The 19486-nt window shown below is 38.2% G+C and overlaps 1 protein-coding gene across 1 annotated transcript in view; it reads left to right on the top strand.

Moving 5' to 3' along the window:
• The window catches only part of LOC126281504 (probable splicing factor YJU2B), a 65784-nt gene extending 46948 nt beyond the window's left edge, over positions 1 to 18836 (top strand). Inside the window, exons 5-6 of the mRNA XM_049980519.1 lie at positions 7834 to 7972; positions 17757 to 18836. Coding sequence (XP_049836476.1) covers positions 7834 to 7972; positions 17757 to 18646 — 1029 coding nt within the window. The 3' untranslated portion in view covers positions 18647 to 18836. The remainder of the gene's footprint in view (positions 1 to 7833; positions 7973 to 17756) is intronic.
• Positions 18837 to 19486: the final 650 nt, after the last annotated feature.

Genomic DNA, 19486 nt, shown 5'->3' with positions numbered 1-19486 from the left:
GTATTTGGTCTGTTCTTTTATATGGATAACAGACTAAAAGAAAGCAGCAAATAAATAAAAATAAATTACATGGATCAGTCCAGAGAATAATTGGGATGGTGCAGAGTTGTCATCAGTACTTTAGTCAGCCATAGAAATGAACACATTCACTTGCAGGCAGAAATCAGATTGGGTCATTGACTGCTGGGCATTAAATCATCCAATGGCGTACTCTCTTGACCTATCAGCTGAATATACTGTGTTATTCCCCATTTGCAGCGACCCCAGCGGACATGGCTGTAGGTATCAATGGTATGGTTTCATCCATTGATATGACTGGCAGGATTAGAAGATTTTTCATATTTAAAATCTACTTGCCAAATTCAGTTATCAATTCTGAATATCTTGATAAAGTTTAAGAGCAGCTGTAACTTTGATATACATTGCATTCTTCAGTATAATGAATAAATACCTTATTTCTCAAGGACTGTTATTACAAGTTTGTTAGAATTGTTGTCGTTGTGGTCTTCAGTCTGAAGACTAGTTTTATGCAGCTCTCCATGCTGCTTTGTACTGTGCAAGCCTCTTCATCTGCAAATAACTAACATCCTTTTTAACTTACTTATTGTATCCATTTCATGCTCTTACTTTACAATCTTCAACCCACACACTTCCTTCCATTACTACTGTATCTACCTGACTGTAAGACAACACTGATTATAAGGCAGCACCCATTTTTTTCAAGTGGTTTCTTGAGAAAAATTTATTATTAACACGTTCTGGCTAGTCAAAATTGCAAACTGTTTTACAGACAGATACTAGGAAGTTAACATTACACATACTCTAAATTTATGCTGTTTATTGAGTGTCTACATTTTGATAATACAAGGAAAAATAAAATAAATGGTTGACATTAATTTGCAGACCATTTTCTTTTCTACATTTTTAACTTATTAACGCTATCATCTGTGGTATCACTATATTTTATCCTCATTATCCTAATAGAACAGCTCTGAAATTTAAGTCTACATTGTCACAAATATTTGGCATTTTCTTCCTATGCTGTGATTTCTGAGGTTGGGTTACTGTGGAGCCTGAGAACACAGCCGTTTTTATTTGAATACATATCGAATTTTGCCTTTATACTGAATTAGAATGTTACAATATCTCTTGCTACAAATGGAAAGGGAATCATGTGGCACATTAGTTTGGACTACCTCGTTATCAGGAGTATACATAAGAAATCTGTTTTAAGATATCTTTATTTATGTAGGAGTTACAACCTGTTAAAGTTTAGTACACTTGTCATAGTCAGCATGACAGTGTACACACAATATGACCTCCATTGTGCTTGCACACTATCAGTCTTTTCTGCCAGTCGTGCTGCACACATTGCAAATGGATTGAGGCAAACTGCAGTTTAAATGTGGTAGATTTTCCTAAAAGACCAAAGTACATGGTATATATTTCCACAGTTGGCAACATGACATAATTTGCTGCCCGCACATTGCTCCCTCCCCACACTCATCCTAGTTCTCAGCCAAGCTGGTATTACTGTTCCCCCTCCAACACTTGCACAGTGCTGTTCTTGAGCAACTGTGAAACATGGACTGCAGTATCTTCTAGTGTGCAAGTAATATATAACAACAGCAATTAATACATAAATGAAATATCACAACCACAATTTAGTCAAATTCCCAAACTTCACTCATCATGCCATCCTTGGTATATCTTCATAATGGGTCTTGCTGGTGCAGTTTATTCTTGCAACAACTATTACAGTATAATATATTAATTTTCCTTCTTGTTTCACCAGAATGTCACCTTTATGTTCTAAAGCTGACTAAAAACTGGTAAACTTTTTACTCAGTATTGTAACACGTGAACAGTGGATGAATTTCTCACTTGGTAAATCATTACAGTCTCTCATAATCAAATAAAATATTGATCTGTGTTCAGAATCAAGTAGTGTTTTTTGAAGGATAACATTTTTCGGTTTTGAGTGTTGCCTTGCCTTTACTTAACAATCAACATTAATGTTTGTATATGGTATCCATACAAGTATGAGAACTTTTATTGCAAAACTGTTCAAATACAACAAGAGTTTGTAGGATGACAGACCTTAATGCAATTTCCTTTTATGTTTCACAGAATTGTCACATTTTCAGTAGAGCAGTAGACTGTTGTAGTGGGTAGTTAATGTTTCTCGCATACTCCTTCCACTAGTCCCATATGAGTGAAATGTCATGTGATTGTTTGAGCAGCATTGATACTGTACTGAGCACTGTGGCATATTGGGAAATCTTGAGCCTGTTCAAATGCAAGTATCATTTGCCCAGCCCTGCACTTCGACATTCTTCAAAATAAATTTGTACATGACCTCAATAGCCAACGCTTTCATCTATAAATGTAAGGCGACATCTATATACTCGACTTAACAATGCAGAAATGTTAACCTGAGCTGCAATAGTTTAATCTGTGAATATGAGACAACCCTGTATTTTTCAAATGACAAATTTGGAAAAAAAAGCCTCGTCTCATGATTGGGTAAATACAGTAAATTGGTAACCCCAGATGTCTCAGAATTTGTGCTGATTCCTTCTTTTAGTCAAGTTATGCCACAGATTTCTTTTCTCCTCAGTCCTATTGAATACATCCCCACTGGTTACATGATCTACCCATATAATCTGCATCGTTCTTCTGTAACGCCACATTTCAGGAGCTTCTATTCTTGTCTTGTTTGAACTGGTATATACATTACACTACATTTATTTCCAAAACCAGATTGTTCCATTGCTCAATCAAAATTTAATGTTTTTCTATGTGGTTGGTGACAACAATATCTTGTATATTACAGATACAAGGCTGATAAGCATATAATTTTTTTAAGCATCATTTGCCTTTCCAGTGAAGCAGAAGGGCTGCAGCTTTATTTCATTGGCAAACTGTCTTCTTTTACAAATATGCTGTTAATATTCCTCTTGAGGTTGAGGCTCTCGTGTCCATATTTGTATAAAAATAAATTTGTTTTTTCATCTTGAGTTAACACATTTTTTTCCTTTCCATTTTTATCCAGATATATTTTGCTGAAGTTACAGCATAAGTGCGTTTTCTATTTTCTTTGTTGTTCTCATATGCTGTGGTTTTTTATGTTTTGCATTAAGTTGTTTTTCTTTCACAGTTTGTCATGTTTTTTTCTGGTCCCAGTTATCTTCATGTGAAAAACAGTACTTTTAGACTTCCACTCTCACAATGACATTGTAAACCTAAGAAGTGCAGTTTTTATTGTGAAAATAATGGTAAAACCAGAAAAAAGACAGATTGTAAGGCATTTTTTCACAGTTCTTCATTTTTTCTGTTTTCCCAAAGCATGTAGCATTAAAAAAACACTGATGATGCCTGTAACTTGTGCAAAATGTGTCTGGGTAAAAATTAAGAGGAAAAAAACTGTGTTTGCTCTAGGTGAATCTCATCCAGTAACAGATTTATGCCCTTAATAATTTTGCAAATTTTATTTTGTACATTCTTTCCCTTCAGGTTTAACCATCTCCCAACACCTTACCAATCCTTATATCTCGCATGGATTTATACATCTCACTGCCATTACTTATATATTGTCATTATTTTTGTTGTTAATTATCATAATTCATATCTTATCCTGAATACATATTTAACATATTCACACTGCCATTGTGGATTGTTACTCACTGTGGGGCAGTGTGAATATTCATGCTCTCCTTCATCTCTTTAAATATTTGTACTTTTTTCCTGCCATTAGTTGCCATGTTTGCTCTCATTTTAATTGGTGAGATTTGCTACCTATCCAAAATAAGTTAATTTTTTCCATGCCCTTTTGTTTCTCTTACCAATTTCTTATTTCTTCTTCTGACCCACCTGAAGAAGTATCCAAATAGTTTTGTTTAATTAAACAATTCTATTTTGTTCATATTATTGTTTGCTTAGAAATCTTACTCTCTTTAATACTTTCCTTATTCCATTTGAGATCTCCTTTTCTTATGCTTTCGTTGTACATATTTTGCATTTGCATATGTACCTGTGTTAATAATTGCCTGTTTCATCAATGTCTTTATAACCTTCATTTTCTAAGATGCTGCACTTGTTGCTCGTTTTATTTGGTGTACCTGTCTATCAAATAAATTCTCGTAATCAAACAATGGAAACTCCAACATGGAATATCAACAATATTAGGATGATGATAGATTGCTACTCACCTTAAAGATGATCCGTTGACTTGTAGACAGGCTCAATGAAAAGACTATTACACATTATAGCTTTCAGCAGCCAAAACCTTCCTCAGCAAAGAAGACATCCACAAATTCACACAAGCAAGCATACTTCACACACACATGACCACTACCACCACCAGCTCCAACTGTTCATTGCAGTAAGGTCTTTATGGTGCATAGCAATCCATCCTTTCATAAAATTCTCATAATCTACGTTTCTGATTTCCTTCCTGACATAAAAGTTGACTTCTAGCTTTGTTATCTATTTTGAATTTGCATACTTGCAATTTGAATGTAGTTTATAACCATCACATACTTCCTTTTTGTTTGGCAAAATATAATCAGTAAATTTACATGAGGACAAAATAGTTGGCCAGTATACACTTATTCTAGTATACTGCTGATAGACACATGTCAGTGGGGTATATAGAAATCACAAATTTCACTAAGATTACTCAGTTTTATAAATGCATGACTGTGATGCAAGATTACTTTCAATAATTTTATTTTTGTAACTGACAATTATGTGTTGCGTAGTACGATTATTTCAATTGGAAGTATCATTTTATTTAATACTTAAGAGCACAAAATATATTAAAACATAGAAAGCAATTAAAGATGGGACAAAAGCTTAAACTGAGCAATGCTATGTCCATTTTGAAAGGAAATACTCCCTGAAAAGTATAGTTGAATATACCATAGTCACAAGTAAAAATCTGAACAGTAGGCAAAGAGAAAATGCATAGCATGGATGCAACAAGCTGGCATAGCAATAAGTTAAGGATGAAATTTCCAGTAAACACAGCATTGGCTGCAAGCTACAGGGCTGATACCTATATTTACAGACTGCAGTCAAATGTATTGTCCATGAGATGCAATGGGAGTGGTGCTGACAGCAGCATCTAGCCTTGGACTGGTAGTTTCTTCAGCCATGCGAGAATAGTGGCAACCTCGATATTACAGAGGGCCGAGCAGAGATGCCTGTGTTTTAGGTCAGAACAGCTGTTAGGAACCTGTCAAGCATCAACAATGCTAGTAAAACATTAATATTAGAGTCCAGTTATTTACTCACAATGTTTATAAGTCGCCGTTCTTTTGGACCAGCCTCAGCTGGTGCACATTCAGCTGCATGTTGGATTCTAGCTTCTGCCCGTCGAGTCAGCTCAGCTGTTTCATGCCCAGGAGAAGGTGTCAGTGGCCATTACCCACCCACAATGTACATGGTGTCTATCCTTGGTAGGTTGCAGCCCTTGGAGGCATCAGAGAATTGAACAGAAATGCGAACCCCAAGTGGTCCTGTTGCTGGCTTCCACATTGAAGTTCTGTGCTGACAGCACCCTGCAGTGTGGTATTTTTGGAAGACACTGTTTGTCCATCAGTAGATGGCAGGCAGTGAGCAGCACGATGTTCATGAAGTGGAGGTCATCATCTCAAGTGCATCTTCGCCTAGTTCATACACTGTGCTGGAGCATCTGTGGCATAGTTTCACTACAGTGTTGTAATCATAGAATCAAGTGCTGTGCGGCGTCCTCATTCTGCTATATTCACTTAACAGGCTGTTCACTGCCAGGTTGATTCCTTGCTATGTACTCTTGTGAAAGAGAGAGAATTTCTTGTAACATGTCTTATGAGCTAATGAATATGCTTGTCTAACTTCCTTTTGTTTTCTGTCATGTCTTCTTCCTGTCGAAGGCATGTCCTCACTCAGGCAGATAGTGTTGTAATGTGTTGTCGACCTGACCTACTTGCATCATACTGGCTTGCTTCCTGCTTCTGCCTCTGCCCTGGCATTGACTTGAGTTTGCTCATGACTATTTGAATGAGTTTTAATATTTTTTTTTTTCTAATTTCTACACTTTAGTATGCTGTGTTGTAGCAGTAACACGTCTGGGGATACCAGAAGTGCCTTAACCAGTGCTCTATCCAGTTCAGTGCATAATATAGTGTCAGAGCTCAGGGTCATTTGTCTAGGGCTGAATCCCTGTATGGTTTTAATTATTTTTCCTGGCAGTTGATGTAAATTTCACTTCCACCTAAGCTTTTCAATGTGGGAGAGCTGCTCCATGATTTGTATTTCATGTTAGCTAAAGTTCCCTGTATAATTGGGTCCACCAGTTCTGAGAGCATCTCACCTGAAATAGGAACATAGTAAACCACTGAACTTCAGTTACATGCTGCAGTAATTATGAGTGTATTGTATAACTGCATATTTAAATAATTTAGAAGAAAAGGTAACAGTTCTCTGATTAGTAGAGGCATTCAGCTGTAGACAGGCAGATAAAGTAGACTGAAAATATTGCTAGCTCTCAGACAAAACCATTTTCTAGCTAGCACACACACACACACACACACACACACACACACACACACACACACACACACACACACACAGCTACACTATCTGGCTGAGCACTGTGGCAGAATTGCAGTTTGACTAGATGAGAGGTTGTGTCACGTGGATTGGGTCAGGGAAGAAAGGGGCAGGAAGCAGGAAGGAGAGTTTGGGAAGATTGCCTGATGGCAGAAAGTTAGGCAGCAGTTGCATGGGATAGGAATGCAGAAGAAAGAGGTGGCAGGTACACAGGATAGGAATGTGACATGGATTTTGACACTGGTGAGTTTGTGCAGAACATCTATACAGTGCAATGCTGCAAACACCTTCAAAAATATATCCGAACATTTAAATATAATAGAGGGAAACATTCCATGTGGGAAAAATATATCTAATAACAAAGATGCTGTAACTTACCAAATGAGAGTGTTGGTATGTTGATAGAGACAATAACAAACACAAACACAAATTTCAAGCTTTTGCAACCCATGGTTGCTTCATCAGGAAAGAGGGAAGGAGAGGGAAAGACAAAAGGATGTGGGTTTTAAGGTAGAGGGTAAGGAGTCATTCCAATCCCGGGAGCGGAAAGACTTACCTTAGGGAGAAAAAGGGACAGGTATACACTTGCACCCACACACATATCCATCCACACACATTTAAAGTTATACTTGATGTTAACAGATTAATTTTTTTTTTCAGAATTTTTTTTTAAATTGCCTGTCTGGCACTAATGTGACCATTGCTGCTTATTTTGCTGCTGCAATAATGAAACTCATTTACTGCCCTTAGTGTCACATTTCCTAATCTAATTCCCTGAGTTTCACCTGATTTAATTCATAGAGCTTTTGCATATGTGACTGTCTGCAGCTGTTTGATAATGACTGTCTATAGTTGTTAGATAATTTGAAAAAAGTATATTTGTGCCATCGGCTGGGCGATTGTATGTTTATTCTTTACCGGTTTCGATTATTACAATCATCTTCACAGGAGATATACATTGTTTTTCTCCTGTGAAGATGATAGTAATAATCAAAACCGGTAGAGCATAAATATATAATCGTACAGCTGATGTTTCATATATGCTTATTTTAAATTATTTAATTCATCTACTGCATTGTGAAAATTATCTATCAATTTCTCTATGCTAAATTAATGTTACATGCCTCTCAACTTCTAAATGTTTAGAGAACTCTGTTTGCTTGACCATTGGTACCAGATGTATTTACTGACTGCATGTATATGACTGCACCAGTAATTTTAAAATACTTGTTCCAGGCAAAAAAACGTGCTCAAAAGAAAACAGAGGCTCGAGATCGAGCACTGACTCATAAATTTGGACTAGATCTGCCACTTCTTCCAGAACTAGAATCAGATGTGCATTTAGCTAAGCTACTGGCCTTGAAACCTGCTCAGAGTAAGTAGAACTGATGACATAAAGTCATCTTTTCTTCACTAAAGGAGGATTTGAAATAAAAATATAGAAATAATTTGAAATACAGTTTCCAAAATTGTCAGCTTAATACTGAGAGATACACAGATGAAGGTTGGGAGGGGAGGGGGGGGGGAGTTTCAAACATTCAGTATGTTAAAATGGGTAGAAAAGACAAATATAGATATGAGGTAAGATCTCCAAATAAAGAGAATGTACTCTTTATTTTATTGTAGACGTAATCATGTTGTACAATAGCAGTCTTAACCAGTTTCCCTCATATATTGTATTCTGTAAGTTACAGATGGTATTTGCTAAAGAAAGTGTTCACAACTGGTTTTGTCATACGTTAGTCTTGAACATTTCATTCACTAAACGCTGCCTATGACGTATACAATTCGAAGGTGGTCAACATATCACCAAATGCACAGTGAAACTTTTCACATTCCCATAATTTAAGCTGTCACAGTCAAGATGTAACAGAAAATGTTACACTTAATGCAAGTTTTCAGTCTGTTCACAGTTTTATTTACAAAGTTAGTGGCTAAAACATTTATACATACAACACAACATTTTCAAATACTGACTTTTTCAGTACACAGTAGGACAGCAGTCTGTTAGTGCAGCTAGCCTGTCTTGGAATAAAACCTCAGCAATACTTTTGTCTGCTTAAGTTAGTATCACCAGTATTTTTGTCATTTGATGCAACTGATGGATCATACTGGAAGGTTGAGTTTTTTCACAAATATTCCGTTTCTGATCGCCAACAAGCTTTCTCAAAAATCTGTTCCCTCACCAGGAATTGCAAATCAATACAAGCACTCTTCTTTAACAGAGTGTACTTGTGTTACTGCAGCAACTTCTGCAATTCATGCATACTATACAAGTACAGATTTCACTTTGGCTGTATTAAGAAAATCCTTCAAGACATTAAGCGTGTCATCTATATGCCCTGTTATTGAGGGCTGTCCATCTTGATGTCTTCTTGCCCCCAACCTCAGTGCATTAATATCATGGAAAGTTCTTGAAGTATGTTGTTTCAAATGGATTTCCAAATAGTCTCTACTACATAGTATGATGTCATGACCTGAAAACCATGCATCCTTCACCTGGGCCAATTACCTTTTTTTCATTTTCATCCAGTGTGGCTGGGAGAACATCAAAGGAAGGTGCTGTGAATATTTTGTGGAGAAACAAAAGTAAGGAAACACACTTCTTTTTGCTAGTAATTGTTGGGATTATGATATTTGGCCTCAGTAACCAGAGACTGGAGACTGGTCGCGTGTGTGTAAACGCACTTCTTTTTGCTAGTAATTGTTGAGATTATGATATTTGGCCTCAGTAACCAGAGACTGGAGACTGGTCGCGCGTGCGTGCGTGTGTGCGTGTGTGTGTGTGTGTGTATGTGTGTGTGTGTGTGTGTGCGCGCGCGTGCACATTTTCTGCTTCGGATGAAGGCCTTTTTGACTAAAAGCTTACCTGCTTGACAGTCTTTTTTGTTGTGCCTATCTGGAGCATCTCCACTGTAGGGTGAGAGGCACTCTATCATTTTCACAATTGTAATCTCTAGAATTAAAATATTCATATTGGGAATGTATTAAATGGCCATATTGTAATTGACATTGTGAAATAAATTGTTTCATTGTGAAACAACAAGCATTTCAGTAGCCAATATTAGGTGAGGTATGCCTCAAAGAGACAAAATGTCTTGATGTCCTCCTTCACTGCCATTCTCAACCTGAGTAGAACCAGTGGCAGTTTTGCTGACCATGATGATGAACTGCATATTAGGGCTATGGTTGAATCACTCTACCATTCCACTGCTCGCTGGATGATAGCTAATGCAGAGGTGGTCACAGCCGCACAATAGGAGATGTTCATTGAAAAGTTGGCTTTCAGATTGTTTCCTGTCATCCTTAGCTATGTCTCGCAGAATACCAAATCTGGAGAGCCAAGCAAGCAACAATACTCTTGCAGCCAATTCAGTGTATATATTTTGTACCATGACAATCTGTGGGCACCTGATAAAACAGTCGATGATCATTAGCAAATACTGTCTGTCAGAGTATGGTAGTGGCCCTATACTGCCCAAATGTATGTGCAAAAATGTGGTTGATAATGTCAGGAAGTGAAACAGGTGCGAATACATGCCTGTCGATATTACACTGGCATGTCAGACGTGCGTGCCCAAGCGCAACAGTCTTTGTGCACCCCTGACCACACAGCTTTAGCAAAGACTAGTTTGGCTGTTGCTCAGACTCCTGGGTGTGCTAGGTTATGCAGCATGACAAAAACTTCGTGACAGTATTGTTTCGGTATGTAGGGCCACTGCTTCCTTCTTGCAGCCTCAGCACTCGGGAGGACGGCTGTTCAATCCCGTCTCCGGCCATCCTGGTTTAGGTTTTCCATGATTTCCCTAAATCGCTTCAGGCCAATGCTGGGATGGTTCCTTTGAAAGGGCACGGCCGATTTCTTTCCCCATCCTTCCCTCACCTGAGCTTCTGCTTCGTCTCTAATGACCTCGTTGTCGACGGGACGTTAAACACTAATCTCCACCTCCTCTTGCAGCCTCACACCAGACATCATTTGGCCCATTTTGGGCTGGCATACACCAGAGCTGCAACACAGTTTGATGGTCATATCCAGCCTGAAATCCAGGTGCAGGTACTTATACAAATGAAATGACACAATCTCAGAGACTTTACTGGTCTCATACAGATACGATTTTATGTATATAGACTGAAGCAGCAAGTGCAAATTTGTACCAATTTCGGGAATTGAATCTGGATCTCATGCTCACTAGGCAGGTGCACTAACCACTACACCACCTTGGAGGGAGGCAAGCCAAGGTAATGCGTGCAGTTGTGCAAACTGCTGTGCCAAGGTGGCTTAGTGGCTAATGCACTGCCTAGTGAGCATGACATCCAGGTTCAATTCCCGAACTTGGTACAAATTTTCACTCCCCACTTCAGTCTATATACATAAGATCATCGTGTTGTTCTAACACTATTTCTGTCCAACAAATAGATTTTAAACTGGCACTATTCCAGTACTCGACCTGCCTGCAGTGGTGCAGTGAGTTGAGATCAGTGTCACACTGAAAAATGGCTGCAAAATGTCCCTTCGACCAATGGGCGGAAATCTTTAATTGCTAAGTAAATAGGAAGCAACTCACGGTCAGTTGCACTCCATGTTGAGTGTTTTTGAGTCAGGTTCTTAGAGAAAAAGGCAAGTAGCTGCCAGTTGCCCTTGACTTTCTGTTGCAGAGTCACTCCCACAGCTGTTAGACTTACATCTACCATAAGTGACAAGAGAGTGTGTTCAGTCTTGGGTGTTCTAGCAGCAGTGTATGTGCTAGATGTTTCCTTAAGTCTTGGAAAGCTGCCTTGGTATTCAGAGCCTACAGTACCTTACATTTCCCTGTAGTATTCTTGCTGGCGAGTAATGTCGAGAGCAGCTCTTGGACAGCAGCTAAGTGAACTAGTGATGTCTATAATAGTTCAGCGTGTCTAAGAATTTGAAAGTCTCTTGTAAGTTGTGGGAAGAGGCATCTGTTATACTGCTTCAATCTGTTATGACAATGCTGACAGTCCTGCTGGGGAGACCAAGTATCCCACCATTTTAAACTTTTGCTTTTCCAGAACACACTTTCCTACATTAATAATTACACCATATTCTTTTAAGCAGCTGAAAAGCTGCTGTGGTGTGCTGCACACTTTTGTATTGTGGCAGATAATACGATAATGCCGTCCATGTAGCAAAAAACACAATGGTAATTCTCTAGGCACTTTGAGCATGAACCATTGCCAAGTTTGTGCAGTATTCCTAAGGCCGAATGACATGAAACTCATATAAGCTGAATGGTGTGATCACTGCTGTTTTTCTTAATGTGAGCTGGCGCCATGAGAATTTGTGGTACAATTTGATGCAGTTTGTCACACTGAATATTTCTGCACTACTAATGGTGCTGTAAATAATCCATTACATTTGGTGCAGAGTAGCAGTTTCAGATTGTGTATCTGTGAAGCATTCTGTAATCTCCACATATTCTCCAGGAATTTTCTTTTTTTACAAACCATGTAGATTGGGGAGGCCCACTGACTATCCGACCTGGTCACAATACCCGCTTCCAGCAGTTGATTGCACTCTGCTCATGCTCTGAGTAGCTTCTCTGGATGCAGACACTGTGAGTGGAATGCTGAGTATTGTGTGAGCATTTCCTGGTGGCACAGAAGGGTTTGATGAGTGCCGGAAAATCTAGAAGTAAGTTGTGAAAAAGTGGCTCCTCAGATATTGTTGACAGCACTTGAATCTTTATGACTCCCGGCTTTATTCTTTTTTGAAGATGCATACTTCATTGTGGGCATGGAAACAAATCAGTATTCTTTGGCATGTATGATACAGTAGAGACATCACATGTCAATGAAGGTAAAGCCACAGGCACGTCACACTGCATTTGACCAAACTCGGAAGACACAGTAGTCATTATCCATTCTGTGGTTACTGGTACTAATCAGTGGCTGATCTTGTCAGGCATATCTGCAATCATAAAAGTCTATGTCGATTGGAAGTTTGAACCCAAGTGTAGCATTAGACATTTTCACCTTAGGTAGTGATCCTGGAATCAGTGGCCCCAATAATTATGTATTGCATTGTTGCCATCGGTGTCACAAGCACCTCTTGGACAGATGCTGATTTTCGAACCCATATCGGTTCGAAATTTGTCCAATAACTGGTCCTGTATGACCAATCAGTGTGACGGGTTGACTGCTGCTAATGGGGTGTTTCCCTTTCCACTCTGTTGTCTGGGCACTTCTGTTGCTGAATGGATGTTAGCAGCCAGCTTTGAAATTTGGGTAATTGCAGGGTTGACTGCATTGATATGCTGAGTTTCCAAAAGACGTATGGTACCAGCACCACCATTCCAGTGAGTCATGATGCACAGCAGTTTTCTATTTTTCAAACTACAACTTCATGGCTACTGTTGGTGTGCAGCCACCTGCATGTTTATTTTTCCCCTCTTGTGATGCTAGTTGCTTCAAGATGGGTTCACTCAGTGTGTGGAGTTGGTGAGAAGTGTTTGTGCACATTGCGGGACTAATAGTGCCAGCTTCCACTTCTCTGCCTGTTCCCGTTTTCTTGTCTTGACTATTGCTGATATTTGCACATGCAGAAACCTTACTTAACCTGCAATGTTGTCTCCTTCTTTGCTAACACTTGCAATGCCACGTCTGTCTGTGTTGCAATGACAGCGAACATGGTGGCTGGAAGTTTATGAAGCTATATCACGCTTAAAGATTATTCAGGTAGGGCCTGCTAGTATACATAGAGCTTTGAGCACTTGTGACCGAGTCTTAAGGCCCATGTGTTCATGTGTGAATATCTTTTGTAGTCACTGTTCTGGTTGTGTGTAGCACCGTATGAAAGCTTGCTTTAGCGTAGTGTAACTTTGCTGTGGCAATGTTTCTTCAATTTCCTTAGTTACTTCTAAATCTCTAAGAAACTCATCAGCTTAGTTGGAGTATGTCTCACTGATTCAAAAGGCAAAGTAAAGCTTGGGAACCAACTCACAGAGAGCTTTAACATAAACACACGGTTGAGACAAGGAGATGGTGTGTCACTGGTATTGTTCACTTGAAAAGATAATGAGAGAAGCCTCTCGTAAAAGCTCCAAGGGTATTGAGGTAGAGGGTGAGAAAAACATACATCTCGCGTTTGCTGATGACGTGGCCCTGTTGTCCAGATCTAAGGAGGAACTAATGCAGATGAATGAAAGTGTGGAGGCAGAAGCAAGCGAAATTGGACTCCTTGTGAATTAATCAAAGACGGAATATCTGGTGATGAGCAGGACCCATGCTTATACAAGAGACCCACTCCAGTCTGTGATAGTCAAAAACTGATTCTACAAAAGGGTTCATGAATTTAAATATCTGGGGTTAATTTTTACAGAAGACGCAGCTTGTCAGCAGAAGCCAAAGCGAGGATCCAAGCTGCCAATCGATCATACTTTGGTCTCAGTCAACTTCTTGCATCACGTGGTCTCTTGAGGAATTTGAAACTCCAGCTGTATAAAACAATGTTTCAACCTGTCATACTGTATGGTTTGAAACTTGGAGTGTCTGGAAAAAAGACTTGAACAATCTTCTTGTTTTTGAGCGGAAAATTTTAAGGAGGATCTTTGGTCCGGTACAGGATGAGATCACTGGAGAATTGAGGATCAGACATAATTGTGAACTACACGAAATGTACAATAGATCAAACATTCTAGGGCTGATGAGAACCAAGTGCCTTATGTGGGCAGGACAAGTCAGTCAGATGGATAAATGTCGATGGCCTTTGAAAGCTATGGATTATATTCCCTGTGGGAGACGCCCACCAGGAAGACTAAAGAAGAGATCGAGGGATGGAATCCTTGAGGACTTGCTGCAGATTGGAATAGAGAATGATGGGCACCAGGAGACACAAAACAAAACCCAGTGAAGGAGGAACCTTGTAGTAGCGTGCGGTCCTCTGGGTCTGATTGCCTAAAGTAAAGTAATGTAAGTAAGTGCTTTGAAATCCAGATGTGAGACCATGATATTAAATCTATCAGTGTTACCGAACACCCAACACGTTGAAAGATGCATTCAATTTGTGTGAACCAAATCTGAGGTCGTCTCAACCAGAATAAGGGAAGCTTAACATTTCAATTCCTTTGCACATACTCCCATATTGTATATTTACACCTTATCATGCCATTTTTGGCGAAATAAAAGTCACAGATGATGATCCTAAGTCACACAGTAAGTGTTCTTCCATTCTGATTCCAGTTTTGGGTGCTTGCATCAATGGATCCATTTTTTCTGACTACATGTTTCAGTGTTTAAACTTTGCTTTCCTTTTCAGGGTCACCACTACAGGAACTCGAACTTATTCTCATGTTCACAATAAGTATTGCTCAGTATTCCATAGTAACTTTTTATGCAAGCATATGACGTAACAACAAACAGGAGATCAACAACTGCAAATAATGTCAGTAACTATGCCGACAGTGGCAAAGATGCTTTTATGATGGTTTTACATACTTTTCACAGTGATGTGTATTTTGATATCACCACACCTTAATAATTTATAATATATTTTCATCCCCATATACAGTGTTGTTTGGGCATATACTTTCAATCAATGTTTGGGAAGCATGAAATTATCTTTGTTTCATATGCAGTAAGTTTGGTCAAAATGAGTTTATTCAAATAATTTTAGTCTGTTGTGTGAAAATAATATAATTTCATAAATGTATAGGATGGAGATGATCAGGGAAGATTCTTTTTGTTGTTCACCACACATTTGTCTGACAATTTTCTTCTGAAGCTTCAATACCTGAAATACATCAGTAAACTATGTCATACTTAATGATATATTCAAAATAACTATGATATGCTATTTTTCAATTATTTATGTCAGTACCATTGACACAGAAAATGTAAAACTGCTTAATCTAATTGCTAGGAATTAAACATGTATCTTTCAGCTTAAATTCTTGTCCAAATTGTATCCAGGTAATTCTGTTGCATCAATTTATTGAAACGCTGATTGTTGTGATCTGTTTTAATGTTGTGGCATTTTAAATTTTTGATTTTGAACAGTGTTCAGTTTCAACCTATTTAACTGGAACTACTTTTTTTTTTTTAACATATTGAGAGTGTTCACAACAGAGCTCAAAATTCTGTCTGCATTGTTACTTTTGATTGATACAGAAGTAAAATTTTCAAACAGAACTGACTTCATATTTATCAATAGATCACTTATGTAGAATAAAAACAGGTTTGGCCCTAGAATGGAGTATTGAGACAGAACTTGTAATCCTGTATTCCATTTAAAATGACAATTGATTTAAAGTGGTAATTACCCATTGCCTTCTGTTCTACAAGTATGATTAAGCCATCGTAGACCAATGCCTCAAATTGCATATTTATCTGATTTGTAGATAAGCAAGACAGGGCTTATGGCTTACCGATTCGAAGGGCTTTGCAAGATCGCAGAAGATACCTGCAACATTATTCATATCATTTTTTGACGAAATTCTTTACTGTATTCCCAGTCCATTTTCCTTGTTGTTGAGAATAATATATTTTACAATAAAATAGTGAATAGTGGATTGCCGCTACTTTCTCCAACACTTAACATTATTGCACTCTTTGTGTCCCTTCAGTTGTTTCACATGTCTTCCTTTGAAGATTTCTTGAGTTTTTAACATCTTCATATTTCAAAATATCGGGAAAGCATCCCTGTTCAAAAATTGGTTGATTGTTTGAGTTCATTGATATATTACTATGTTGTACACTTCTTTGTACTTTAATGGACGTCCTAACTCACTCAACAGAATTTTTTTGTTTTTGATTATAATATGGGGTGTTCAAAAAGTCTCTCCGCAGTGCCTTATGATTTTTAGCCACACGTGCCATATGCCACATTGAATATACCGAAATGAAACTCAGTGAAATACAAGTTATTAATTTATTGAATATTCATTTTTACTTACATATTTTCACATTAAATGTTGAAAGTGTCCCCCCTGTTGTTGAATACAATGCAGTCTCTTGCCAAGATCAGTACTTTTCAGTTCTTGCACAACTCTCACTTTGTATGGGAAAAGTTCTAATTTTTTCCTAACAGCTGTGTGGGGCATTCCGACACTAACATCGATTTCTTTGGCGACTTTTCGTACTGACTTGTTTGGACTCGTGGACATTTTATCGGAAATATTGAGTAGTTTATCCTCAGACAAAACGCTAGGACGACCACTTCTCGGTCCATCTGTCACTGAACCTGTACTTTGAAATTTGTTAATCAAATCTCTTACAGTATCGCGATGTGGGAGTATTGTCACTGAGAAAACTGAATTAAATGTTTGGTGAACTAAAACTGTGTATTTACTGCCAGCTTTGAACACTTGTTCGACTAAAAACATACGCTCTTCAGTGGTTAGTATTTTAACAGTGACAAGAACAAAACAAAGGAACTAAACTTAAATGTTCATGTGAACACATAACAACACACACCAACGATACTACTGACGCTGGCTAAGATAAACGGAACAGTGGAATGTTGTGAGAGTTTACTTGAAGGAAAGTAACCCAGGCAGGCGAACAGTCATACGGCACATACAGCTAAAAATCATATGGCACTGCAGAGAAAGTTTTTGAACACCCCGTATAACATTTTCCAAAACAGTTACAAATTTTTTTTAAAATTCAGTAAGATACTCAGCTTCTTGGTCACCATGCAGAAATAGTCAAAAACTGGTGCATCAGTCAATTTATAATCACCTCTGTGCGTGTTATTTTAATTTTGTGTTTGTGCGTGCTTGTGTTTGTGCACGTGTGTGTGTTTGTGCGTGTGTCTGGATGAATGATGCCTTTTGCCTCATATTTTCAAAAAGTCTGTATGTGAAAGAAGTGTTCACTTATTTCAATTTTGCATGCATTTAGAATTTTGTTCTGTAGTTTCCTGGTGATTTGTGTTTCATAATAATGTGCTTCTCTCTTCCATTGTTTGTTCCCACACTCAGAATTAGCCACACACAAACTGGTTTATAATGCAGTTTTTAGTTACAGTTCATGACAATTTTATTGATATAATGTTCCTTTAGGAAATGTGTTCAGTGCAGTATGATGCATTTACACTGCTCACTTACCAAGGAATATACCATTTATCTAAAATTACTCTTACGGGATTTTATATAGGTATGTAATTGTTTTAAAATATTTTCATTATTTCCACATTTTAGGTATTCTAGAACGTCAGTCGCAGTCTCGACAAGCCATCATAGACCGTCCTGTTCTCCCCAGCAGCAAGACTAATGATATGCGTGGCTTGATTAAGCCACTGAAGAGAACACATGGCAGTTGTGATACTAAAAAACACACTTCACAGATATTAGTAAAGAAGCGAGAGAAAGGAACCATCCCACAGACTGTGACATTGCCTGAAGCAACTGTATTGACAGATAGGCACCTAACCAGAGAAGGTGAAACTGAAGATAATCACACTGCTGAAACATGCAGTACTTCTGAAACTGATAAAACCACAAGTGAAGTGGATATACAGGGACAGAAGGAAACTTTAGAGCTTATGGAAGAAAATGACTGTCCATCTGTATTACCTGCAGATTCATGCATGAATACAAAAGTAGTGGCACCCTGTCCACAAGAAAATATTATGAATGTCAAACAAAACTTAATCTCAAATGTGCCTTCTCCAGTTACTCATATTAGCTGTAGTAATGCTAGTTTGTCTGCTGATAAGGAAATGCAGGCAGTCACAGAGGCTTCTTCTGCAAAGCAAGAAGTTCTGAGAAGCAGCAGTAGTAAATCACTTGTTTTAAATTTCGCTTCTTCAGGAAAAACCTGGGTTAAGACTTTCACTTCCCCCATTTGTAGCTCTAATATTGATACAAGTATATCCACATCACATGACACCAAATCTACATCATGTCATTTGAAAGGAACTGCGGGGTCTGTGAAGGAAATGGCTCCAGTGCCTGTGAATAGAAGCTCTTCAGGTAATCCAGTGGCTGAACAGTCTTTCATCAATAAGAAAAGGCAGACAGTTTGCTTAGTAGATAGTGGATATCATGGCTCTACAAGCTCAGATAGCGATGATCATGTTAGTTCCTAATTAACATTTGTATCATTATGTTAAATACAAAGAGTTATACACACTTTGAGATGTTACTGGTACCGAATTACTTAATGGATAAAGTGCCTGTGTCATAAATGTAAAATATATGTATATTAAATTCTCGTAAAGTGTATATAAAATAGAGAAATTAAAGTCTGAGAATTTTTTTAAAACGCCTGTACAAGTATGTTGCCTCATATGTGTTAATTCATTCTCACACCATGTTCCATAAATTCTGCCTGGAAGAAGGGACTTCAGTGATATAAGTCAAATTATGCATAAACTGTGGTAGATGCTGCCACTACATGCTACTTCCATAATGAAAAAAGTTAAAACACCAGCTACAACAAGTAATAATCTACTCACAATGATAACTATAATAATTACTTCTAGATTACTTTATTACATTTATGGTGATTATGCTCAACTGCCATGTCTCACACACCACAACTGTTCAAGTTATCACAGATGAACAGCAAGAAAGTCACAACCAAATGATGCACTATCTACTGGTACAGCTTTCTTTCAGGAATGCTAGTTCCAAAAGATTTACAGGAGAACTTCTGTGAAGTCTGGAAGACGGGAAATGAGGTTCAGGTGGAAGTAAGGATGTGCTTTGGTAGCTCAGTCAGTAGAGCACATGCTCACAAAAGGGAAAGGTTAGTAGTTTGAGTCTTGGTCCAGCACACAGTTTTAATCTGCCAGGAAGTTTCATACTAGTATCAATATTGCTCCTTACATGAAATCACAGTGGTCTCTGTTATCAGCATTGCAGAGCCCAGAGAGACCAATCCAGCCAGATAAGGAAATATGTCATTTTAGTTAATGGGGAAATTG

The sequence above is a fragment of the Schistocerca gregaria genome, chromosome 7, assembly GCF_023897955.1.
Source record: "Schistocerca gregaria isolate iqSchGreg1 chromosome 7, iqSchGreg1.2, whole genome shotgun sequence".
Lineage (NCBI taxonomy): Eukaryota > Metazoa > Arthropoda > Insecta > Orthoptera > Acrididae > Schistocerca > Schistocerca gregaria.
The sequence above is the reverse complement of the archived record's forward strand: the minus strand, read 5'-3'. Positions and strand labels throughout refer to the sequence as shown.